This window comes from Sminthopsis crassicaudata, chromosome 2 (assembly GCF_048593235.1).
Source record: "Sminthopsis crassicaudata isolate SCR6 chromosome 2, ASM4859323v1, whole genome shotgun sequence".
NCBI lineage: Eukaryota > Metazoa > Chordata > Mammalia > Dasyuromorphia > Dasyuridae > Sminthopsis > Sminthopsis crassicaudata.
The window spans coordinates 387,002,979-387,028,764 of record NC_133618.1 but is presented as its reverse complement, the minus strand read 5'-3'; the positions used below and the strand labels follow the sequence as shown (position 1 = coordinate 387,028,764).

At 34.3% G+C, this 25,786-nt stretch overlaps 1 protein-coding gene and 1 pseudogene across 3 annotated transcripts in view; one reads left to right on the top strand and one right to left on the bottom strand.

Annotated features, from left to right (window-relative positions):
• The window catches only part of CTNNA1 (catenin alpha 1), a 148,087-nt gene that overhangs the window by 9,898 nt on the left and 112,403 nt on the right, over positions 1-25,786 (bottom strand). For all 3 annotated transcript variants that reach the window (XM_074291461.1, XM_074291464.1, XM_074291463.1), the window contains 2 exons: positions 22,821-22,913; positions 8,239-8,395 (listed from right to left, as the gene is read on the bottom strand). In XM_074291461.1, coding sequence (XP_074147562.1) covers positions 8,239-8,395; positions 22,821-22,913 — 250 coding nt within the window. The remainder of the gene's footprint in view (positions 1-8,238; positions 8,396-22,820; positions 22,914-25,786) is intronic.
• Positions 1,004-2,006, top strand: LOC141556760 (dolichol-phosphate mannosyltransferase subunit 1 pseudogene; annotated as a pseudogene).

Here is a 25,786-nt window from a genome sequence, read left to right as displayed (position 1 = left end):
CTAGGGCTTGGTGGGCCAAAGGAATAGCTTCCTCTATTGTTCTAAACCCGAGGTATTACCCAGCTGGCTCTCATCGTCTGGCTGTATCTCCTGTGTCAGTCAAACCAACTGAACAAACATCGATGAAGGCTCCTCCATGCCTAAAATCCTGCCTTATGCACCAAAGACACAAAGAACAGCAGCCATTATCAAGAGTGCTGCCAGTCATCAAGAAGTCTAAGGGTGAATATCCAAGGGACACAAAAAGAGAGAAAACAGACAGAGTGCAGCAGCCACTGTGGAGGCTTCAAGGTCTTAAGGAAGGAGGAAGAACAATCCAGGGCTATACCTGGAGTCTTTACCAATGTAGAGTGAGCAGTCTTAAATAGAATGGCAAATCATAGAATGGAATGAACACAGGACTGAAAATAGAAACTAAGTGAGAAACTGGATTACTGATTTCTATCCAATTCCTTCAGAAAGATTTTTGTGATCTATATTCTGAACTATTTTTGTTTTAACTTACTTTTTTAAAAAGCAGAGCCAAACTGTTTTGAAGATGATTCTGGTTTTCTCAAAGATAAGTAAAACTGAGCTTAAAGGGAAAAGGGTTCCATTTTGGACATAATGTGTCTGAGATATCAAATGTCTATAAAGAGATGTTTTGAGAAAGAGAATTTGGAATTGAAAAATTAGAAAGACTTTTATAAAAATCAAATATCAAATTCAAAAAGGTTTTCACAGAATTCAGGAATGGAGAGGAAAGTAATCTATGTAAAAATATGGGATAGGGGAATGCTGAAGAATTAACTCAAGACATGGAAGAATACAAAGACTTTCCAAATAATTTGAAACAAAGGAAAAATCAGGAACTCCTACTAATTAAGGAAAGGGGACATTTAATTTGTGAAAGTTTTTTTTTTAATCAAATAATTTGACCTCTAATCTGGATAGAGAATTTTTTCCCTAAGGAATCAGTTTAATAAATCAACAATTTAGCCATTCATTAGGGGAAAATGTTTGAAAAAGAGTCATATTCCAACAGTTAAATGATCTAAGGATATGAACAGATCATTCTCAAGGGAAAAAAAATCCAGGATATGTGTAATATGGAAAAATATTCCAGATTTCTTAAAGAAATGCAAATAGGCAGTTCTGCCATGGCCTCCAACAGCGATCTCTCTAGTAGTGCAGGCTCTCAGCGAAGAGGAGTGAAGAATCCTGCAGCTCGGGCTGCTGGCGCGGAGAAGTACTTGGTGCTTCTCCCCACCTACAATGAGCAAGAGAACTTGCCTCTCATCGTGTGATTGTTGGTGAAGAGCTTCGAAGAAAGTGGAAACAACTATGAAATTATTGTCATAGAGATGGCAGTCCAGATGGGACACAGGAAGTTGCCTAACAGTTGGAAAAGCTCTATGGACCAGATAAAATTCTAAGGCCTAGAGCTAAAAAGCTAGGACTGGGAACAGCTTATATTCATGGAATGCAACATGCGATAGGAAACTTCATTATTATTATGGATGCTGATCTCTCACTTCATTCCAGAGTTCATTAGGAAGCAAAAAGAAGGTAATTTTGACATTGTTTCTGGAACTCGCTACAAAGGAAATGGAGGTGTCTATAGCTGGGATTTGAAGAGAAAAATTATCAGCAGAGCAGCCAACTTCTTAACTCAAATGTTGCTGAGGCCAGGAGTTTCTGATTTAACTGGAAGTTTCAGATTATACCAAAAGGAAGTTCTATAAAAATTAATGGAAAAGTGTGTTTCTAAAGGATATGTCTTCCAGATGGAAATGATTGTTTGAGCTAGGCAACTGAATTTTACCATTGGAGAACTTCCTATCTCTTTTGTGGATCAAGTTTATGGTGAATCCAAGTTGGGAGGAAATGAAATAGTCTCCTTTTTGAAAGGACTGTTGACTCTGTTTGCCACTACATAAGATGACACTATTCATTTTACATTTAAATTATCTTGTTCATTTCATTTTAAACATAAGACAAAAGATCTGGTTGCTGATTTTAAAATTGTACTCTTAAACCATAAACATTAAGGTAAAGTAAATTTCATATATACCTTAATCTTTATTTCTGGAGGTCTGTGTATTCCAAAGTAAATTTAAAGGAATAATCTTTATGTCTGTTTACAGTTGTAATAATATTTATAAATAAATTTTATAAGACTTTGGTATGGATAAAGCATTGTTGATTTCTTAACACTAAATTGAATTTTCTTCTGTGCAGTTTTGAAATAATACTTAATAGTAAAAGGAAAGCTTCTAACTTTGGGTATCTATGGAATTTTAGGTTTTAAAAGAATTAAGTCTATACATAATTAAGATAAATACCTAAAATGTTTACATGACTTGAAAAACATTACAATTCACCATTTGCTTTAAAATATCTTCTCTTAAACTAACAAGGAAAGCAACCAGCCTATTTAAATTAACATTTTAGGTTCTTTGCCTCATTGCAACTTCAATAAGTAAATCTGTTTTAACTGCTGAATCTGTGAAATACTTCATTTAAAAAAAAAAAAAATCATAGTAAAATTTAACCAATTTACTGATGAAAATATTAAATATGTTTTGCATGTGGATAAAATGTATGTATAGCTATAAATTTATAATGTTAAGCTATTAAGAACTTTTTCCTCAGTGAGAAAAAGAATCCAATTCTGCTAGTTCTAGTGATTTAAAAAGAACTTACTGAATTCCTTTTTCTTGGAATTTTTTTCCTTAAAAAATACATTTTTAAAGTATTTTTAAAAAACGCAAATAAAAATAATTTTGAGATTTCAACTTATGTCCAATAGTGGTAGGGAGAAAAAAGGATAAATGGAGGAGCTGAGGGGGGGAAAAAGCATAGAAATGCATTGTTGATTAGATACGTGAATGGATACAACCATTCTGAAAAGCAATTTGGAACAAATTGGAACAAAATCAGCTACCACTGCTAGGCCTGTACTCCAAAGAAAGAACAAAATATTTATAGCGACTTTGTTTTTTGGTGGCAAAACAAAGTAAAAACAGAAAATGAAGGAGATGTCTATCAGTTGAGAGATGGGAGAATAGCCTAGGGTAAATGAAATGTGATTAGGAGTACTATTGTGCTGAAGTAAAGAAAAGATTTCAAAAAGGTACAAACATTTATGTGAACTGTGATAGAGTGAAATAAGAATAAAAATAACTTTAAATTTAATAATTTTAAATAAAAATGAAAAAAGTTTTTGAGTTTTATAAACTAATGAAATGAATGGGACCAAGAACAATTTACTCAATAACAAAAATGTAAAAACAAACAACTATGAAAGCTTTAAGTGCTATTATGAATAAACAAAATGTGCATTCATAATCCTAGAAAGATGATGGAACATGTTATCCATGAAAAAGATGTCAGATTTAGGGTACAGAATGATACATACACACATACATATATATTTATATTATATGTGACCATTCAGGGGATTTGTTTTGCTTGACTATGCATAACTGTTACAAGAAATTTGTTTTTCAAAAATAGACGTGGAGTTACAGATGTGAAATATTATATACCCTTTCAGGTAAGGTACAAAAGACATGTCAAGAAATATTCCAGATTCAATATGACTAAAAACACCTGATTCCTCATTTACAAAACAAAACAAGAGTTTGGGTCAACATTAAATTCTCCAAAATTTATTCCTGTAAAAACCTAGTTGGTTCACCTTGTTTTTTATTATGGTGTGATAGGCAGTATATAATACACTGAATAAATATTGAGTGCAAAGTAAGAAACAAATTATGAAAAATCTAGTAGGCTTAGCTAGGAATTCAAAATTAAAAGTAAATTATAACAATAATCACATAGACGTATAAATTAATATTGTACCAACTGTATTTCCATGGAACCTCATTCTAAGTGCCATTAATTTCAATTATATCAATGAAATCTTTAAATAAATGATAAAGGCAATAAATGTTCGGTTTAATTGTTACCAACATTAATTAGAGGCAGTACGGAATATTAAAAAACAAACCAAACTCGAACTACCAATATTGAAGGGCAGAATCAGGACTATACTGTCAGTGGAGCTAAAGGAGTCTAACCATTCAACAACCTAGGTAAGCTCATATCAGTTTTCTCATTAAGTAGCATTATATTCTTTGCAAGGTTTATGAGGTTCCTGTGAGGATCACATAAGATAATGTATGTAAAAACATGCAAATGTTCAAGTCCCATATAAAAGTCAATTGTTATGGGAGTAAATGCACACACTGTAAAGATAATTTTGTTGATTGAGTTTTGTATCAGTCAGTTTCCTTTATACAGAAGAAGCTGACCAAAATCAAAGAGATAAATAAAACCTAAGAAAAACTGGATTTTGAATCTGCTACTACAACTACTACTACATCTACTTCAACTCAGTCATTTTACAAAGAAGGAAGCCCAGAGATAGTCACAGAGAGAGCAAGTACTACATTCAAATTCAGGTAAACAATTTCCAAACCTCTTTACTCTATGCTATGTTTTTTGGACAAATCAATAGGCCTAGCAATGGATTATATTTACTTTACTTGAGGATATTATGCTAAAATCTGGGGTAACCAAAATAAGGCCCTTCATCATTGTTGAACAATTCATAAAGCAACTCATAAAGACTGTCTACTAAGAAACAGAGATTTTTTTTTTTTGCATTAACAATGTTAGAAGTAGACTATACTGACAAAATAACTGATCTGAAGTACTGACACAATCTTAGCTATGAAATTTCCATTACTATAAAATGACATCATTATTTACTGTATTGCTGCCAATTTCTAAAATTTATCAATTTAATAAATTTAAAATAGCTCCATAAAATAGCCAGTTCAAAAAGGATAGTTTAAAATTAATAAGGTGGCAATTTATCCCCCGAAATTTGCTGTTCTAAGTTACCACCTAGCCATAAGAGTAATTACAATATCAATTTCACCGATCTAGTCTTTATAAAACAAAGATATGCGCGCACACGCGCACACACACACACACACACACACACACACACACACACACACACACACTATGTAAGCATAAAGATGAGCAAGTACAATGCATTTATATGGAAAGATTTATCAAATTCAATTAGAATGAAATTTAAAGTCTTTATCACTAATAAATTTCAAACTTTTATTTAAAATGGCATTCAATATAAATATATTGTGACTTGACTGAATACTAACATCTTAAGTGTTATATACTTACAGGCAACATTCTGAATAGGGTTCATAGAGGGAGTCCAATAAGACAAGGCCTGGGAATGGTTCAGTTATGCTTTGATGATCTTAAGAAAAGAAGGGAAAGAGAAAGGCAGAGGAATACACTGAAGGGAGGGACTGGGGATGTAGGAAAGGAATAGGGAAAATCTCTTACATAATTTGGGTTTTATAGACATCTAAACAACCAAAGAGATGTGGAGTAGGGGAAGGGGTTCAATCTCATTTGAATTGAAGGAGAGAAGGGGAAGAAGAAACATAAATATACACATAAATACAGCTAGTTACATAAATATATTTCACTCCACAGTGAAATAGGAGGGAAAAGGGAAGGGACGTCAAGGGGAACATTAAACTGACAGAGGGTTAAAGGAAGGATTAGTCCTAAGTAAAACAAACCACAAAAATCTCAATATCTCTGAAACAAACAAACAAAAAAGTCGAGTGATGCTCATAAATTGGGAGAATGAGGAGGCAACTGGGTGGTACAGTGGATAAAGCACCAGGCAGGAGGACCCCAAGTTCAAATTTGACCTTAGACACTTGACACTTACTAGCTGTGTGACCCTGAGGAAGTCACTTAAACAAAAATAAATTGGGGGAATGGATGAACAAGTTGTATAGAAAACTACTGTGGATGTTAGGAATTATGAATGGCAGCAAGGGAACTTAAAACTTATTTTCAACGTCTGGGAGAATCCATGTCTAAATTATTCTTATAAAGTAAGAGAATGGATGATTTAACAACTATACAAAAGCACCTGACTCACTTAAGGTCACTCAGAAGAAAATAAAATGGTTTCTATATCGCAATGACCTTGTAGTGATTTTCTTGACTACAAATTAACTAAAGTCCACCAAAAGCATACTCCTGACACAATGTTCTATATATTGTAATCTCACAAATGGTTTCCATTTGCTAACTATCATTGCTAAGTGAACTTAATGGGAACAAGTATGTAACAAAAATATTTCTTTCCATCTCTGTACTTAGAACTAGCTATTTTGTGATATATATTTTTTGCCTGGGAAATGGCTTGTTCCATTAAGTCAAACTACTCTTGCCTCTGTCTTATATACAGGCAAAAAACTCTCTCTCCAAATAATATATGTGTACATGTGCATGTGCGTGTGTGTGTGTTTGTATATGTGCATAAATTTTAAAAATAGCTCCAGACAGCCCACATATTTGTTATATAGTTGAATTTCTCTTTCATATACTTTTGTTTTATGTGTCTAACCCTAAAGGTAATGCCTAAATTCCATTTTGCTGCTGCAAAATTCCTTCTGTTCTAAATGATCTGAAAAATGCTGCAGGAGAACATTTGTTTTTGGTATATTGTAGTTTGCCTCCAATGTCTGCAAAAAGTCTGCAAAATGCTTGGAGACAAATCTTAGGACCCACAAAATCTAACCAGAATAAGAAAACTTCAGGAATACAATATCCTGTCATTTAGATTTTCCAATATGTTGTTGTTTGCTTTAAAGGACAAAAAGACAGACAGGAATCTTGTTTAGACCTATGAAATAATTCTGTATTTCACTGGAAAAACAACAAAAGGCCAAGAGTTCCTACAAATCTGTATCGCTACATTTCTGGCACCTGTCTGCAGGTGATTAAATAGCAAATACAGATAGCTATGGCTAAATTGCTATAATTATAGTATTCCTTCTTTTAGGCACTTTTGAATAATGAGCATGTAGAGGCTTTCTTACACATAGACAATGGACAATTCTCAAGGAAGATAGTCAAAGAGGCATTGCAGTATTGGTATACAGAATATATGCTAACCCTCAAAGAGGTCACAGCTAAAGCACAATATCCTGGACATACTTAAAAGCTCATTGTTTCCACTGAAAACTTCCTAAATTTTACATTGCATTTGCAACAATCTTTAAGGTTAGCCTTAAAATGACCTCTCCTCCATGCAACTTGGAGTTGGCTCTTATGAAATCCCAGAGAATGCTTTAATGCATTCAAAGAAAACAGGAGGCATTTGCTAAGTGGAAAATGCATTTATTATATTTACTCAACTCGAGAAAATGGCATTGAAATTTATCTCAATGTAATAAAGACTATAAATTTCATCTGATAAATGTTTTCTATACGGATGTAACTTACTTTGATGTTACTGCCTTATGTTTATATAATGAAATCAAATATTTTTACAAGGTAAATTACCTAGATTATTTTCTAGTTCATAATTAAATGGCACTTAAAAATTTCCTCTCTGTTTTCTTTCTCTTTTATCAGAAACAGAATAGCTTTTAATGTTTTTTTGTTTTGTTTTTTTAAATAAAAGATAAGTCCATTATCATTTATGTGCAAAGGAAAAGTCTTTTGGAAAGAAAAGGTCTCCTTTTAGAAAAAAGTTTCCCTTTAAGTAAAAAGTGTTTCAAGTAAGATTAGTTCAACCGAAATATCATGTCTTATGGTAAAGAGGCAGTAATGAACAAACCCATCTAAGAATGGAAAATAGTATGAATAGAACAATTTAAAGGAGAGGCTTTAAAACCAGCTCAAGATTATGAAAAATAGTTTTATAATTTGGCTAATCACTAAATACAGGATCTTAAGGATCCTATAGACTCTATGGCTTTTTTTTTTTTTTTTAAAAGAAGAGGCTTAAAAAAAATCCATATATATATATATAATTTTCAAAATATGAAGCAAAACTTGAAAGGCACATGTCTTTGTGATACTTGTCATGGATTGTATTCCCAGAGTCAGAGGAAAGTTCAACTCAAGTAGCAACTAGCTTCATAAATGCACAAATCTGATTATGAGGAGAGAGTACATGGAATTGCTTAATGCAAACCTGACTCAGTTCTGATTAAACAATCAACTTGAAGTCCATGATCAGCTTGTACTTTTTCCTGATCCCCCCCTTTAAAATGACAGCTACTAATTATGCAACATTAAAAAAAAAAAAAAAAAAAAAAAAAATCACCACTTAAATTCTAGGCTTTTCTTATTACTTGTTACAACCTAGATAAAAATGTATATTTAAGTAAATGATCTTATTACCTGAAACAGCCAGGAAATCATCAATGGAAGTTATGTCATCAACAGCATCTGTTAGAACCCGGACTTGCTTTTCCCACTGTTCTTTAAAAAGATCCATATTCTCCTGGGCCAGTTTACTTTGTGGTTTTGCAGCCAAAGCCAATGCAGCATTAATAACCTAAAAAAAGATGTCAAAGAATGCACATTTAATCTCATTTTCAGTGGCATACAATTAAAGCAGACAAGTTAGACTTGGTTAGAAAATTTAATAGTTATGTTCTTCCCCCAAACATTCTTCCACTGGACAAAATATTGTTCCCATGTTCTATTTTAACCCTCACATTGATAGAAAAACTTTTATTGTCAAAATGAAAATTTCAATATGTATCTTTCCAATTACAATAGTGCATAGAATAGCTGGTAAAGCTTTATATTTTATATAATGAAAAATTAGCAACATTTCCTTTATGATGACAAATACAATTCCCTCTACAAATGCTTTACTTCGAAGACAGCTTAGAGATAATTTAGACAAATGTTAAGAGTGAGGAAACTGGGAATGGGCTAGCTTAAATGTACCTATGTCACACTGAGAGCAATATAATATATCTAACCCAGAACTATTGAATCTTGATGTAGGGTATGCTCTAAGCCAAATCTTTGAATACAGGATAGACTTTGAGTCAAGAAGACCCAAAATTCAAATTTTGTCTACTGTTACTAACTTTATAACCATAGGTAAATAAGCCATTCTAAGGCTCAATTTCATTATCTATAATATAGTATTATGTCACACATGTCACTTCAGTAATCCAGATAAGTTGTAGAGAAGATGGTGACTTACATTAAGAGGAAAAACTAGGTTTTTATACCAACAAAATCAAATAACCAGTATCTAATGCTTAAAAAGATTAGTTCAACCTAAATATGTCTTATTGTAAAGAGGCAATAATGAATAAACCCATCTAAGAATGGAAGATAGTATGAATAGGACAATTTAAAGGAAATTCTTTAAAAGCAGTCCAAGATTATGCAGTTTTATAATTTGCCTAATCACTAAATACAGGATTTTAAGGATCCTATAGACACTATTTTTTTTTTTTTAGAAGAGCCTAAGATCACATGGGGAAACACTTAAGTGAACAATTTGTGAATATTACTCCCTAAAATTAAGGTAACTTAATATGAGCTATATGTTTGAGCCAGGATGGAAAGTGAAAGTCTTCTATTTAATCATGTTCATATGCATTTTGCTAACATTTCTATATTTCCTGTAACATCCACAACCCAAAATAAACTCTGCCTAGTCTCTGCTTAATGAAAAGACATGAGAACACACCAAATGGTTACAACGAGAAAAAAGAAATAAACTCCCAACAAAAAGAATCAAGTTTTTATATATTCTGATCTACAATACTGAGATTACTATGTTGCTAAACAGACAGCTATTCCCAAATCCTTTGATTTTTAAAAGAATATATCATGATTTGCCCATGTTTAACCATTAGATATAGCTATAATATCAAGTAAAATGTATTCTGTGTTATGGTATTGACAACTTAAGTTTTCAAACTTGCTTTATTTAATGAAAAGATATCTTTGGATTACTCTATCATGGCACAAATCCTGGACTGGAGGGAGAGGGGGTGATTCAGAGAAAATCTCTCCCAGTCATACAAAGATCTGGTGCATTACTTGGGGCTTCTGAGAAAGCAGTAATATATGAGCATCAGACCTTATCTGATAGCTTCTTGAAGGGAAAGGAATGAACTGAGCTATTTCTTTAGTAAAAAGTAGGACTAGATTCCTTGGCTGTTCTATAAAATTATATTCTAAAGAAACTAAGTTAAACAGAAAAGAGTATAGTCACCCAAAGCCACTGACTGGCATGCTTAAAATTAGTGAAGGACAAAAGCTACAACTACATTTCCAGCTACCATAGAATTTTAAAAGTCTAAAGGTTCTACAGTCTCAAGTCCCAGTGGACAAACTTACTGGAGTTGGGATTATTTACTGCTTTTCAGTGTGTCAGTCAAACTAACAGAATCTGGGCTTCTGCAAGTCTACAGGGATGGATCTATACCACCATAAAGTTTAAAAGGGGACAAATGGATAACATTCCAGAACTTGGCTTTCAATTTATTTTGCATAGGGAAAAAAAAAAAGTAGTTTAAGTAGAAATCTTACAGAATTTACCTCTTTTACAGTTTCTGGAAAAAAACATGCATTAAAAAAAGACAGTATGAATTATTTCAAAGCCGCTTTTGTATTAAGTACATTGCACTTTTAAAAAAAATTTTAATTAAAGCTTTTTATTTACAAAACATACACATGAGTAATTTTTCAACATTGACCTTTGTTCCAAATTATCCTTTTGATTCCCCCCACCCCTACCCTAGATGGCAAGTAGTCCAATACATGTTAAATGTGTTTAAATATGTTAAACCCAATATATTTATACAGTTATCTTGCTGCACAAGAAAAATTGGATCAATAAGGGAAAAAAAAAAAACTGGAAAAAAAAAAAATGCAAGAGAACAACAACAGAAAGAGTGAGAATGCTATGTTGTGGTCCACACTCAGCTCCCAACAGTACTGTCTTTGGGTGGACACGACTCTCTTCATCACTGAACAAGTGCAACTGGTTTGAATCATCTCATTGTTGAAGAGAGCCACATTCATCAGAACTGATCATCATATAAACTTGTTGCTGTATACAATGATCTCCTGGTTCTGCTTACTTCACTTAGCATCAGTTCATATCACCCTCTCCAGGCCTTCCTGAAATCATCCTGTTGATTGTTTCTTACTGAGGAATAATATTCCATAGCATTCATATAATAACATTTATTCAGTTATTCTCCAATTGAGGGACATTCACTCAGTTAACAGTTTCTTACCACTACAAAGAGGGCTACCACAAACATTGTTGGCCATGGTATGCTGCACTCTCGTAGAAGATGCGATTTGAACTAAGTCTTAAAGAGAATCAGAGGTAAAGATGAGAAGAGAAAGCATTCCAGGTATGGGGGACACTTAATGAAAAAGGATAGAGTAGGAAGATGACATGTTCTGTGCTAGGAAGAGAAGAGAGAAGGCTAGTATCATAGGATTGAAGAATACATAAAGGGGAGTAAATAATAAGAAACCTGGAAAAGAAAGAAAAGGGTGGGTTGAAAATGGATTTAAGAGATAAAGGATTTTATATTTGATCCTGGAAGTATTAGGAAGGAATTGAATGATGGTGGGGAGTAAGGTAGACTTGTAGACTTTAAACAAAAAAAAAGTGTGGAGAGGATTGAGTTGACCAGACTTCCCCTCACAAGTTTCACTGATTTTCTCATTTTTCCAATCCTTTCATGTGACTTCTGATTTCATCACTAAACTATAATTACTATAGATAGAGTTACTGAGGGTTTTTAATTGCTAATTCTAATAGCTTTTTCTCAGCCATTTTCTCATTTGATGTTGCTATTCCTCCCATTATCTGCCTCCTCCTCACCTCTCACTTTGGTTTTCTTGTCCTTGCTCTCTACATTATCATATTTACTCTTTTTAGCTTCCTTTTACCTTTGCACCTTAATAGCCTTATCTGGTGTCCCAAGAGACAGACAGTCCCCAGGGCCCTTTGGTGTCTATGCTATCCCCTTCCTGTCACTTCCTAAGTCAAGGTTGTCTCTGATCTCAGTGAGAGGTTCTGATGGGCAGATGATGACTTTGTAGGAAAAAGGTTTGTTTGTTTGTTTTTTTTTAATTGACTTCTGACTGGCCTTTTGTGTAGTTCTGTGGTGGGGTAAGTTACCGGTTTCATGTTTAATTTTTTGATCATTATTTGGTCAGATATAAAACTTCACGGTTTGTTGGAGTTGTTTATTGCTAACTTCACTAGTTACCAGGTGTCCTGTCTCTCAAATCTGTTCCTCTCTTTTCTACCACATGACCATCAACCTTGTTCAGGTTCCCCCTCTCACCTGGACTGTTGCAAAAACTTCTTAATTGGCCTCCACGCCTACTGCTTTTCCAAGCTTCCATTCATCTTGAATATTCCTAAGACACAACCTAAAGTCATCACTCTCCTGCTCAATAAACTTCAATAAATCCCTATTACCTCTATTTAAAACTCCCTATTTAGCACTTAAAACCTTTTGTACTTTGGTACCCATCTAATTTCCAAGTTTATTTCAGGTCCAAGCTCTACATATTCTGAGTTCCAGCCAAACCAATATTCTAACAACCCCTTCTTCATTTGCTCTCATTGTCTTAACTCCATCAAAATCTTCAAGTACATTGTTGGTGGAACTGTGAATACATCCAGCCATTCTGGAGAGCAATTTGGAAATACGCTCAAAAAAGTTATCAAACTGTGCACACACTTTTAACCAGCAGTGTTACTACTGGGCTTATATCTCAAAGAGATTTTAAAGAAGGGAAAGAGACCTATATATGCAAGAATGGTTGAATAAAGTGTGGTATATGAATATTATGGAATATTATTGTTCTATAAGAAATGACCAGCAGGATGATTTCAGAGAGGCCTGGAGAGACTTACATGAACTGATGCTGAGTGAAATGAGCAGGACCAGGAGATCATTGTATACTTCAACAACAATACTATATGAGGATCAATTCTGATGGATGAGGCCATTTTCAACAATGAGATGAACCAAATCAGTTCCTATAGAGCAGTAATGAACTGAACCAGCTACACCCAGTGAAAGAACTCTAGGAGATGATTATGAACTACTAAATAGAATTCCCAATCCCTTAAATTATGTCCACCTGCATTTTGGATTTCCTTCACAGGCTAATTATATTATATTTAATTTATACTCTAACATATTTGACATGTATTGGTCAACCTGCCATCTTGGGGGGGGGAAGGGAGGGGAAAAAATTGGAACAAGGGGTTTGGCAATTGTCAATGTTGTGTTGTAAAATTACTCATGCATATATCTGGTAAATAAAAATTATTAATATAAAAAAAAAAAATCTTCATCAAAGAATGAGCCTGTCATCAGGACAAACTCATCAACACAGAAATCATTTCAGTATTGCTACTTAAACCTCATATCCTAAACTGATTCTGCTTCTGCTTACAAAGATAGCAGGACTAGACAAAAATCTCCCCCCTCCCCCCCAATATTCAGTTTCCGTTTGGGATCTGCTTCCCTCATCAGACGTAAATTCCTTTAGGGCAGGGACTTTCTTGATTTGTATCTCCTAAAATTAGCTCATTGTTACAATTGAAAACTGAAACTTTTCCAAACCTCATATGGGGTCTTGCAGGCAGAGGTATTGGAGTAATTTTCCATTTCCTTCTATAGCTCATCAGGCAAACAGGGTTAAATGACTTACCCTGGGTCACAACTAAGTTTCTAAGGTCAAATTTGCATTCAACAAGATGAGTTTTTTTGATTTCAGGCTTGGCCTTCTTTCCAATGCACCATCTAACTGCCTGATTAAAGTCACAGAAGGTGATAGTAGTAAGAAAATTGTACAGTATTTATTTCTATCTTTTGTTGTTATCGTTGTTACCAAAGGGTACACAGGTAAGCAAGGGACAAAAGATTTGAACTCGGACCTTCTGACTTCAAATATATCATATCAAAAATGAGGAAACTGAACCTTAAAGATGAGAAATGCTTTTCATACAAGGTTCAAATCCAGGTCTCTCAAGATTCTAATTCCAGCATTCTTCACCCTACATGATGTTGCCTTAAATGAGAACATATGTTCTCAGAACAAAAGAAGTATGGATCTAGCTTACCCTCAAACCTGGGAAACATGTTTCAACATTATATGTCCTGTACTGAAGTTATCATTTTAATTAGGATTGACTAGACTGTACATGTGAATCTTTTTCAGACTTTAAGATCATTTATATAAATACTCTCAGTAGGTGTGATCAGCGTATGTTACCATCTGTTTCAGCCGATATGTGAAAAGCATTGTCGCTTTTCAAGCATTTCTAAACCAAATGTGGAACCAAAGACATTAAAAATAAAATGCTGATATGATAAAATGATTAAATTTTAAAATGTCAGTTCTTCAGAAATTTCTTTAAAAGTGATTCTATTCACTGTGGTCATCCACAAAAACTCCAGATTTGATGACTAGACTTTTCTTTCTGTGCAAATCTAGACAGAATGAACTGATGGTTGAAAAATGTTCATCAAATAACAATTCTACCATTATATTACAGAAAAAATTAAGAATGTTTCTTTAAAAAAAAAAAAAAAGACTTATTTTTACCATTCAATTCTAGAGAATTAACTAATGGAATTTGAATACAGATCAAAGCAGAATGTTTTGGGGGTTTTTAACTTTTTTTTTTTTTTTTTCCTTTTCAGCATTTTCTGTTTGTTTCCTTTTACAACATGACTAATACGGAAATATGTTTTGCATGACTACACACGTACAACCTTTATCAAATTGCATGCCTTCTCAATGATAGGGAAGGGGAGAGAAGATGGGAAAAAGTTTGTTAACTAAATATTAAAAACTATTTTTACATGTAATTGGGAAAAGACAACTATTGGAAATTTGTGGGGGGGGGGGGAGATTAGAATTTAGATCTCAAGTTTTTTGGGTTTATTTTCTTTTGTTTTTTTAAAAGAATGCTTTGAAAAATACATTTTCCAAAAAGGTGATTTTTGCTTTAAGGATAAACTAATCATCCAATAGTGATCACTTTAATTTTAAAAATAGATTCACAATAAAAGCATTCCAAAGAGGAGGAGTTCACAGGAAACAGGCCTAACACGCATTATATGCATACCAAACCATGAGTCAATAGTAAGCAATCCACTGATTTAAAAAAATATTTAAATTTATTTTTACTTATTTTGGACTTACAAAGAAGTGCATGAAATAAGTAAAACACCAAGAGAATGTTGTATATGATGATAGCAATATTGTTCTAAGAACCAGTTTGGATGATGAAGCTATTCTGGGTATTAAAAAAAAATTGTAAATCAATTTCAAGGACCTATTAAGGAAGATGCTAGAGAAAGCATCCAGAGAAAGAATAGATAAGTACAGGCAAGTGTAAAACAAAGCAGAGAACAAAATATACCCCAGAAAACTGGGGTAGCTTTGACAATGTGTAGTAATTTAATTTCTTCCATTAAAAAACAATTCTTTTGATTCTTATTGATTTTTGAAGTCTTATAGAGTCATTAGCTTTCATTTAACCACATTTAATTTTTAAGGAATTTTCTTTCACCACTCTCATTTTTCTCTACCACTCTTTCTTTAAATCTTCCAGAAATTTTGACCTTGGGACCAGTTATGATTTTTCTCATAAGGTTTTGCTAATAACTGTTTTCATACTGTTATCCTCTCCTAACTTTGCTTTGGTCTTCTGTGCCATGACATTAACTTTTGGTCAAATTATTTTCTTGTTGTTTCCTTATTTTTCCAACCTATTTCTTCATGTTGAACTTTATGTTAAGGTTGGCTTCTTCTGACTTGGAAATGGGGAGGCATTGTTTTAGGTTTTTCCATGGTGCCTTTTAACGTTATTTGCAGTGCTCCCAAGGTGCTATTATCAGGGAAAGTTGTGCTCACTATTCTCCTAGTTTGTACTTTGATCTTACCTAGGAAGGAACCCTGTTCCTCTGCCTTCCCTGCAGCTCCAAGTGCTAGTTCCTCTTGGCCCTAAAACTGTGATCCAGGAATCATGCTTCCTTGTGACCAATCTTAGATACTTCTCTGAGGCCTGGGAATTATGACCCAAAACTGATTATGGGCAACAGAGTTGCCAATTAGTACACTAGCTGCATAAAGTGCCTACAAAAGTTCTCTAGAAATCTTTTTATGACCACTTGTCCCATTCTCTTAATGTCTTTGGACTAAAAGCTCCTAAAGCCACTGGTGCTGTCCTGTGGCTGCTCCCGAGGTCCAAGATGGTGATCCATTTGTGCTCTCCGTGGTGTTATAATCTCTTCTATGGACCTCTTAAGTTGTCTTAGCCTCCCTTTAACTTTTTGTTGGCTCTGCTACTACAAAATTTGATTTGAGTAGTTGTTTTACACTTATTTAGAAAGCAATGTTGGGAGGTTTCATTTGGTCTCAGCTTGTACTCTGCCAGGTTGGCTCTGCTTCTATTCTAGACTCTTGATACCATGTCTCCATTTACCTTTTCTATCTCTACATCTCTTGCAATTGTCCCCTTTTCTCTACTCACAAAGCTACCACCCTAGTTCACACTGGCAATCTTTCTCCACTGGGTTACTACAATGGCCTCCTAAATGTTCTCACAGTCTCGAGTGTATCCTCACCGCAACTGATCCCCCACATAGCTACTACTTGAACCTATATCTACCACACCACTCCCTTACTTAGTAAGTTTCAATGTATTCTGATTACCCATATATGGGGAAAACCCTTGCCTGGTTAGCCCTCCCTAACCTGACCCCAATCCAGCATCCCAGTCTTAGTTTATATAATTTCCTTTTCTTTCTCACACATGGCACTCTCACTTTCTATTTTAAGGCCTTTTCACTAACTATTCGAGGTATCTGGGATGCATTCCTTTCTCATCTTAACCTCAGAATCAAATCTCTTAAAACACAGCTAAAGTACTACCTTTTCCATTAAGTCTTTCCTGACCCTCTCCCCTTTCCATGACCAGCACTCTCCTAAATACTTTGTGTGTCTTCTGTGTATACTTATATATCTATTTTGTTGCATTCCCTGACAGAAGGTAATGTACAAGAGAGCAAAGACTTTAATTTTTCTGTCTTTTATCCCCAGTTCCCAGCACAGTGCCTGGCACATGGCAGTTATTTAATGTATGTTCACTCACAAATTAATGATTCAATTTTGGGGGAGGGGAAATTTGTATCAGACAGCTGCCTGAATGGCTAGCACCCACATACATGCCAGAGGAAAATCTTTATGAGATCAAATAATGATTTTTAAAATCCCATCAGAAACAACTGTGACTTCTCCCATCCCAGAACTACACAAGAGGTCAGTCAGAGGCATGAGGGCAAACAGGAGAGCAGAGCACTCCTTATCCCTTCTGCTCCTAAGCCAGAGACAAATATAGTCTACAGAGCAAAGAGTAATATGTTGAAAAGGTCCTGGGAGTAGGGGAGAATGTGCTTTGGGGTCTCTAGCCCTTTTCTTACATGCCAAAAAGTCCTAAAGATATAATTTCAAAGATAACTCTAAAATGTAGAGGACAACTCAGGAACCTAGTGTGAGACCAAGCAGGAACAAAATTCTCATTCACAAGTGTAGCCTGGGACAGAGCATGGCTCTGGTAAAAAAAAAAAAAAAAAAAAAAAAAGTTCCAATTCAAGAATTGATATCAGAAGGATGAATAAGAAGTCCAAAGGGGGGGGGGGGGGGGGGGGGGGAAATCAGCCTGTATTTAAAAATAAATAAAATCACTCAAAACATATCGTTGAAAGGACGAGTGCTTCCACAGAAACTATACCAAAGTTTCTAGAGTCTCAAAGGGGGGGTGGGGGGGGGAGATGGATTGATGGACTTTATGAGGACTACATGAATACCTGAAGGAATGAGGCAAAACATAAAAACTGAAATAAAAGCTCTATAGAAATGAATTGGAATGAGGATAATTTTTAAAATAAAGTGTAAACCTGACCAAAGCAATATATTCACTAAAAACTGGAATAGATTGAACAGGAATCAATGATTCTGAAATGGCATGAAATATTAAAATTTATTGAAAAACTTAAATTAAAGAAAACATAAGTTGATATATATTTTTAAAAAATCCTGACCTTAAAAATTGGTCATGGAAAGATAATGTAAGACTCAATGGACTCTCTGAAAACAACGAAATGAAAAAAGTTTGTACACAATAGATCATAAATTTCCCAGATTTCCCAGATCTATTGAGGGCAAAGTAAAGATAGGTATTATCCACTGATCACCACCTGTCCCAGAAATGTCTCAGCCAAAATTCAGTGCTTTCACAAAGAAAAAATGCTTCAAGCATCAAGAAAGAAATAATTCAAATACAAAGGAATTAAGGTGAATCTATCACACAAGACCTTGTTGCTGCTACCAAAAAGGTAATGGTTTATCTTTGAATGTAATATTCCATAAACTTAAAATAGAAGCTTACAACCCAAGAATAATTTACCATACCAAAGGTAAGTATAATCTAACAGAGGCCTATGAAACACTTCTAAGGAAGAGATCAGAGGTGAGAAGGAATTTGAAATGTTCAAACAAGAATAAAAAACCCAGAAAGGTAAATTTACTTGAACAAATTTGATGTAATGTTAACACATATCAATGGGAGAGAAGAAACAGGTATTCCTTCAGAACTAATGTCATCAAAGAATATCAAGGAAGTTAAAAAAATTAAAAAGGATCCAGGGGTATATTAGCTGTTTTGAGGCTTGAAAGAGGCAGAGCAAAAGAAAAACATTCCCAAAATAAAGACATAAAATCTGACTATGCAAAAATATGCTTGAAGGAACAGAAAGCAGTGTATCACATGAACCTTATTCTTATCTAAGATGAACAGAGAGTAGAACAGAATATAGGCATAGCAAAATGATGCAGCATTGAAGTTGAGGCAAATTACATCCCAGGGTTAGCTCTGTTTTCATTTAAATAAAGCTTTCCAATATTTTGTGTAGCGAGCTGTCGTCTCCAGAAGCTGCCGGATCACTCTCTGGGAAGAGATCTGCTGTGTCTACTCAAATCTCTCCGACAGATTCTTCTTCCTGTAGTGAACCGTTGTCTCCAGGCAGTTGCTGTTAACTTCCTGCAGAGAGCCCCGTCAAGCCTGATGCAATGCAAAGTCTTCTCCTTGAATCTCCTCCAGCTCTTATCCTTCTCCAGGCCGATCTGCTCTCCAGGCCCAATATTGTGTCTTTTATCCTCCCAGAGAATGGGCGTGGGATAATGCAAGGGCTTCTGGGAAGAACCACTTAAGCCAATGAGCTTGCTCCTTCTATCAAGTCAACCTGAGTTCTCACCTTGTAATTGTCCAACCTGAATTCTCACCTTGTCACTATCAAGACAACCTCAGTTCTCACTTAGTAATCCTAACAATTTTGTATGGGAGAAAAGAAATTATATCAGGGAAATGCTAGTGGAGTCCCAACGTGGTAGTACCATTCTGGAGAATACCTAAAATCATGCCCAAAAGCATATTCTTTGTACATCTTCTCTGACCCAGCAATACCACTACTAAGTCTGTGATGGTCTAAGACATCAAAGAAAAAGGAAAAAGACCTACAGCAGCTCCTTATGTGGTGGCCAAGAACCAGAAATCTAGGAGAATGCTGATGAAGTTGTGGTATATGACTTTGGCAAAATACAATCGTGCTACAAGAAATGATGAACAAAATGGCCTTAGAAAACCATGGGAAGATATGCAAAGTGAATGAGCAGGCTAAAATACCCAGGACTAGAAAAACAATGCATACAGAAACAACACTATTAACGATGGTCAACTATGAAAAATTTAGCTACTTTGATCAATATAATGATTCAAAACAATTCCAAAGGACTTATAGTGAAAAATGCAATTCAACTCTGGAGATATAACAGTTGAAATGAGTGCAGAAGGAAGAATACTTTTTTTCATGATCATCATTTTTTGTGTCCCCCTCACCTTCCCTCAACGTGATTAATACAGAAATGTTTTGAGTGACTTCACAGATATAATAGATATTATATTGCCTGCCCACTGAATGGATGGGGGAGGGAGAAAATCTGAAACTCAAAATAAACATTCCTTCATTTTTCCTAACTCCTTTCCTTTGGTTTTTCGAGTAAATGTATTAATTCCTTTTCCATTCTTCATTTTACATAATTTAGTTCTCTCTCTTTTTTCTTTCTACATTTGTTGATTAAAATCCTCTCTTCTTTTCTTTATCTTCTTAGTTTTTTAAATAGGATTTTAAAAAATAGGATAAAAAAGGATTGCTTTATCATCATTCATTTTCTTTTCTAGCTATTCTCAACTTTTATTCTTTCATTCATAGCCCTTTATAATCTTTATTTCATCTTTAGTATGTATTCCTCAAAATTAAGACATTTTCTCTTTTGCTTCTTTGAAGAGATTTTTCTAAGGCAGATTCAAGTTTTTCAATTCTGTAAATTATTTCTCTTGTATAGATCATGCTCTAAAGTTCTTATTTCTCTCTTGTACCATTCAGGAAGATCCTGCTAGGATTCCATATTCTCTGAGGAATCCAAAGTTTTTGCAATCTCATTATGTGTTGCTTCATTTTTCTTTGGCTTGTTAGATTTCCTCATGAGATTTCTGGATTTGTTTAGATGCCATCGTTCTCTCTGTTATTAAAAGCTAACCTGTTGATTTATCTGCTTACACTCAACATAATTTTTCCCCCTGGAATTTTTGGTTAACTTCGCTTTTTTCTTTTATTCCTCTATCATTTGGTTTCTGATTCTTTTTCATTTGATGGCAGATCCCCTAAGGGTTGCATCATAAAAGCATCTCTGCCTCTTCTCATACCACACTGGAAAGCTTCAGTACCTACACCAAATTACTTTAGTGAATACTTAACTTTTTTCAGCTATGTTCTAGTTTCCTTTCCTTCTGGGATCTACACACCGTCATTCTGTTCCAATATTCTCTGTTTTTTTTAATTCAATGGCTGAGGTGTCCCAGGCTGACCAAAGTTCTGATTTCTTATACTGCCACCTCCTCTGTGGTCATTAATCAGCGATCTCCCAAAATGCTATACTGCCAATGGAAGTCTAATCTGGAAGCAAGTCTCAGTGCCCTTGGCAAAAGCCAACTTAATTGTTCTGTGAGGGTGGCAATAGTGGGGTCTGAGGTTCTCCTTGAGGAGGATGAAATCTGATGCATCCCCTTGGGGCTTGGAGCTCCAAAAGAAGCTAAGACATTTCACATAATGATGAATTTTTCTTATGTAGGCCGTTCCTGCTCTTTTTGAATCTTCTGGGTATTTTAGCCTGACCTAGAATGCCATTGAAGATTGGACCTATCATTTCAGCCTTTCCTTACTCTAGACTATTGCATGCATCTGGACTCATCTCGCCTTTTCTCATCTCAGTCCTTTTTCCTAGAGCACTCTGATCTCCCACCCAGTTACTGTTCTGCTATGCCATGTCTGGCTGAAATGTCATCTCTTTTGTACCAGAGCAAAAACTCCATGTAGAACAAGGGACTATCCCTCCTTTAAACTATGGATTTCTAGAAGAACTATAGGCAAAAGATTCTGTATACAATAGGCTACTGAATGAAATGCCTTTTCATTTTAGTTAAGATAAGTGATTAACACCTAAGATGGGTCTTACGTAATTTTAATTCCTTGATTTAATTACCTAAAACCATGTACAATATGACATGTAAATTAGCTAGAGATTCAGAAAGATAGTTAATAAAATACTTCCTTCTTTCAGTGACTGTGACCTCAAAACATGAAAACTCCCTTCTATTTCTGCTATTTGGTAACAGTCATAGAAGTCACAGAAGGAGTTACACTGTTTCTTTTCAGATAGCAGGGGGAAAAAAAGGTATGCATTTTATAATTTTAAGACCAAGTTCAATATCAAAGCAGGAATTCCATATCAATTTTCTTCTACATTATGATTCCTTGGAAGTATCCTAATATTTATAGGTTTTACAATTTTCTATCAATATTAAATTAAGTTAATCCACGAGGCCTGTGAAAATGAGAGAGCAATAGTACTGGATGACAGACTAAAGCTAAAGCATCGAAAGAATAGGCATTCCAAATTGAACTCAGTTCTGAACCATATGATCTTTGCTCATGATTTCCCCTTTCTCCCTGGTGACTTAAAAATGCTGCTTTCTTTCCAACATACATATAATGGTCAACTGTGGGGTGGAAAAAGAGAAACAAAGATATGCTAAATTTTGCTATAGATGACTCTTAAAATAATGGAACACAAAATCTGTGCACTATTTTATCTGGGAGCCTAACTTCTGAATCTACACTAATCTAATTATTTTTCTCAGAAGATACCACCACTAGAGGCTGACATTACCTTTAATTCACTAGCTCTAGTCTAATAATAATATTTATAATATAAGACTTTAAAAAAGCAAATGAAGCCAAGCTATTACCTGAAGGAAGCCACAAAAAAGCTTTCGAATTTGGCCTCTTTCTCAATGACCCAGAAAAAAGTTGCTCTTATTGACTCTTACGCTGTACAGACTATAAGATATCAGAAATAATTCTTTCTGAACTTGCAGCTTCATTTTCCCTCATGGCTTCAAATATTCAAAGCTTTCATAGTTTTCAATGGTATTTAACTGATGGTATTCCTTTAAAGCCCTGCCATTCACTGAGGGCTGTAAATATGGAAATATTGTCATTCACATTGATATAATTTTCCAGCAAATGGGACATAAAGTACAACTTCAACATGTTATAATGACAGAATGCTTTATGTTCAAAAAAGATAAAAAAACTGAGCTAAGCCAAGTGTGAATCATGCTAGTTCAACTCAAATTGAAAAATCCATCAAAGCTTCAGTAACCACTCCTCTATTCCAATTTTTTCCCTCCACAAACCAACTCTACTTATACCAGGAATAGGAAATAATTTTAGATAATATGCCTAAATTATTTCAATAGGTACTTTTACCTGAGGACAGAGGGCTTCCAGTTGACTTGCAGACATTCGAACCAGCTTCACACCTTCTTCATTGTTTGAAATAGAACAGGCTAAGTTAGCCACCTAAGTAAGAAAGGAAAAAATGAAATACTTCTTTTATTGCTCTGGAGGAAAAAAATCCAATATTTTCCAAGCTCACATTACTGTCCGACAAGAAAATCTGAATACTCTATATCTCAGGAAATAGTCCACCAACATGATTCATTAGCTGCGAACATAACAGCAGTTAGATACATGCATTCTTTTTGCCTAGTGCAAAGAAATTATATTTAATGCTGAGTATTAAGTGATATTCCTACATATAGTTTTAAAACAATTTTCCTATTTGAAGACCAAGTGAAAATGATTTATAGCTTAAAAGCATAACTTAATGTTATTTAACATTTAACTTAACTTTTTTCCTCCCAAAGAACATTTTAATAATTTTGCTGTTCTTCTAGGTAAAGGGGGAGCTAAATAAAAATAAACCCGTCTTTTTCCATTTGGTTCCTTGAGATTTTACTGTTCAACTTATTAAAATGTTTAAAATCATTGATAGTTAACTGGCAGCTATATTCAAAGGCAGTTAGTTATTATCTGATCTGTTTTTATGTAAATTTATTACTTAACACAATCTTGAAAGCATGTTATAATAGGGGAAAATAAAACTTTGCCCAGTTTTATTATACAATTATAAAAGAAAATACAATGTGTGAAATTTAACTTGAAAGACATTCTACTTAAATTCCCCTTTTTTCTTCCCCCTTTGAACACTTTCAGGGTAGGCAGTGTTAGATGATCTTATACTTATATAGGTATGCAACCCACTCTAACATTCCTTAATATATTTAACTTAAAATCCTTTAAGGATTAGACCTGGAAGGAATGTTAGATACAATCTAGCTTCCCTTATTCATTTTCCAAATGAGGAAGCTGAGGTTCATAGAAATCAAGTGTCTTGTTCAATGAGTAAGCCTGAACCAAACCAAACTACCGTGGGGGAAATGTCTAGTAAAATATAAATAAAAATACAGCACAACATAGATAGTATTAACTTGTTAATTTCTAAATCAACTTGTTGCAGGATTCACTTTTGTTTGAATTTTATGCCACTGTCATAGTTGATGGAGAGTGCTGGGTTCATATATCTTTCTTTGCCTGATAGCTCTGTGGATTATGGTAAATCACTTATGATTAGAAATTAAAAGTCTAGAATTTAATGTTTGTCCCATGACTGACTCACAGTCTGATCCCTTTGAATCTTCATTTCTTTATTTTCAAAATATCAATGATTGCTTTGAATTCTTGATATTACTGATAATGCTTCATTTGTTATTTTTTTTCATCTCATTATTATTATTTTTTAAAGCATTTGCCAAATACCAGATCCTTAGTTTATTTTCATTATTCTTTCAATCCTTTGAACATGAGAATAAAACTCAGATATATTCAAAGGATGAAAATTTTACAGAAAAACGATTCCAAGCATTAAGAAGTAGAGGTGTTCTCCATGTAACCTCTCTCAGCAGATCAGCCTTACATTTCAAGATTAGGTTTCAGAATACCTCATTAATTAAGATTTAAATGATGCTTGAAGTTGAAAAAAAGATTTCTTAAAGTTTACTTCTATAGTCACACTATTTAGGATCTATAGAAGGCACACCAAAGCACCAAAGTCAAACAAGTCTGAGTATTCCTTAGAATTGGACCTTTAATCTCTTATCCCGTCAGCAACATCATTTATTTCCAATTATCATCTATTTACAGACAAACTCCTTGAGGGAAGCAATAGTTTTATTATTTCTTTGTATGCCCTGGCACAGTGCTTTTACACAAAGGAGGCATTTAACTAAAAATTTTATTTCTAGTGTACAATTCTCTTCTAAATTCCAGACAGTACTAATTGCCTTTACAATTGACTACCTTCTGGGTGGCTTCATCATCATTCTAAACTCAACATGTCTAGAACCGAACTCATCATTTTTCTTCCTCTTCAACTATTCCTTTTTACTTCCCTGTCTACCATGTTTGTCTTGTATCCAATTTTCAAATATTGATATCAAGCATTAATTCATGGACTAAACATTTACTGAATATCAACTTTGCTCAAGGCAACAATTTTGGGAATACAAAAATGTCTACATGTCCAGACCTTGCTCTGTAATAATATATGCAGTTAGCTATCAGGAAGAATAAGCCAAGTGCAAAGAATAGGTCTGGGCAAACCATTGGGAAAATTCAATCATAGAAAATTTCAGAACTGGAAAAGAACCTCACAAGACCTTTAGTCTAACACTTATGTGAAAAATAAATCATATTACCCTGTACATAACAGGTCCCATTGAGTCTCTTTGTTTATAGATATTCAATGAGAGAGGAAGGAACGCATTACTTCCTAAGGAAAACTATTCAATTACTGTACAATTGACAATTCTGATTCTTCAGAAGCTGTGACATCTCATGACTTGCAGCCATCTAACATGACCTGAAAAAAAAAACTGATGTCAAACAGACTAGGTTTTAGTTCAACAAGAAAACTCAGACAGGATTGAGCAGTTTGCCATTTATTTACCAACCCATTTACATACCCAACCTATTTATTTGCAATGCCTATTCAAAATACATAGATTCAATAAGTCAAGTCTATGGATTGTCCATTCAACTAACTGCCCATCACAGGTATTTTTAGACTGACAAATACTCTTAATTCACGTAAGCTTTTCTGAATGGATTGGCCACATTTTCTAGTGATCATATATCATATATATAAACACACCACCAGCCACAAACACAACATCTCCATCATTGCCTTTGGACCCTGGGCTCAACAGCTATCCTTGGCAATTGTCAAAAGCACTTGGCAACATTTACCTGTCTTGAACAGTGATTTTGCTTATGATTTTTTTTCTTGTTTAGAAATGATATTTTAATAGCCCATAGAAAACAAAGCCAATTAT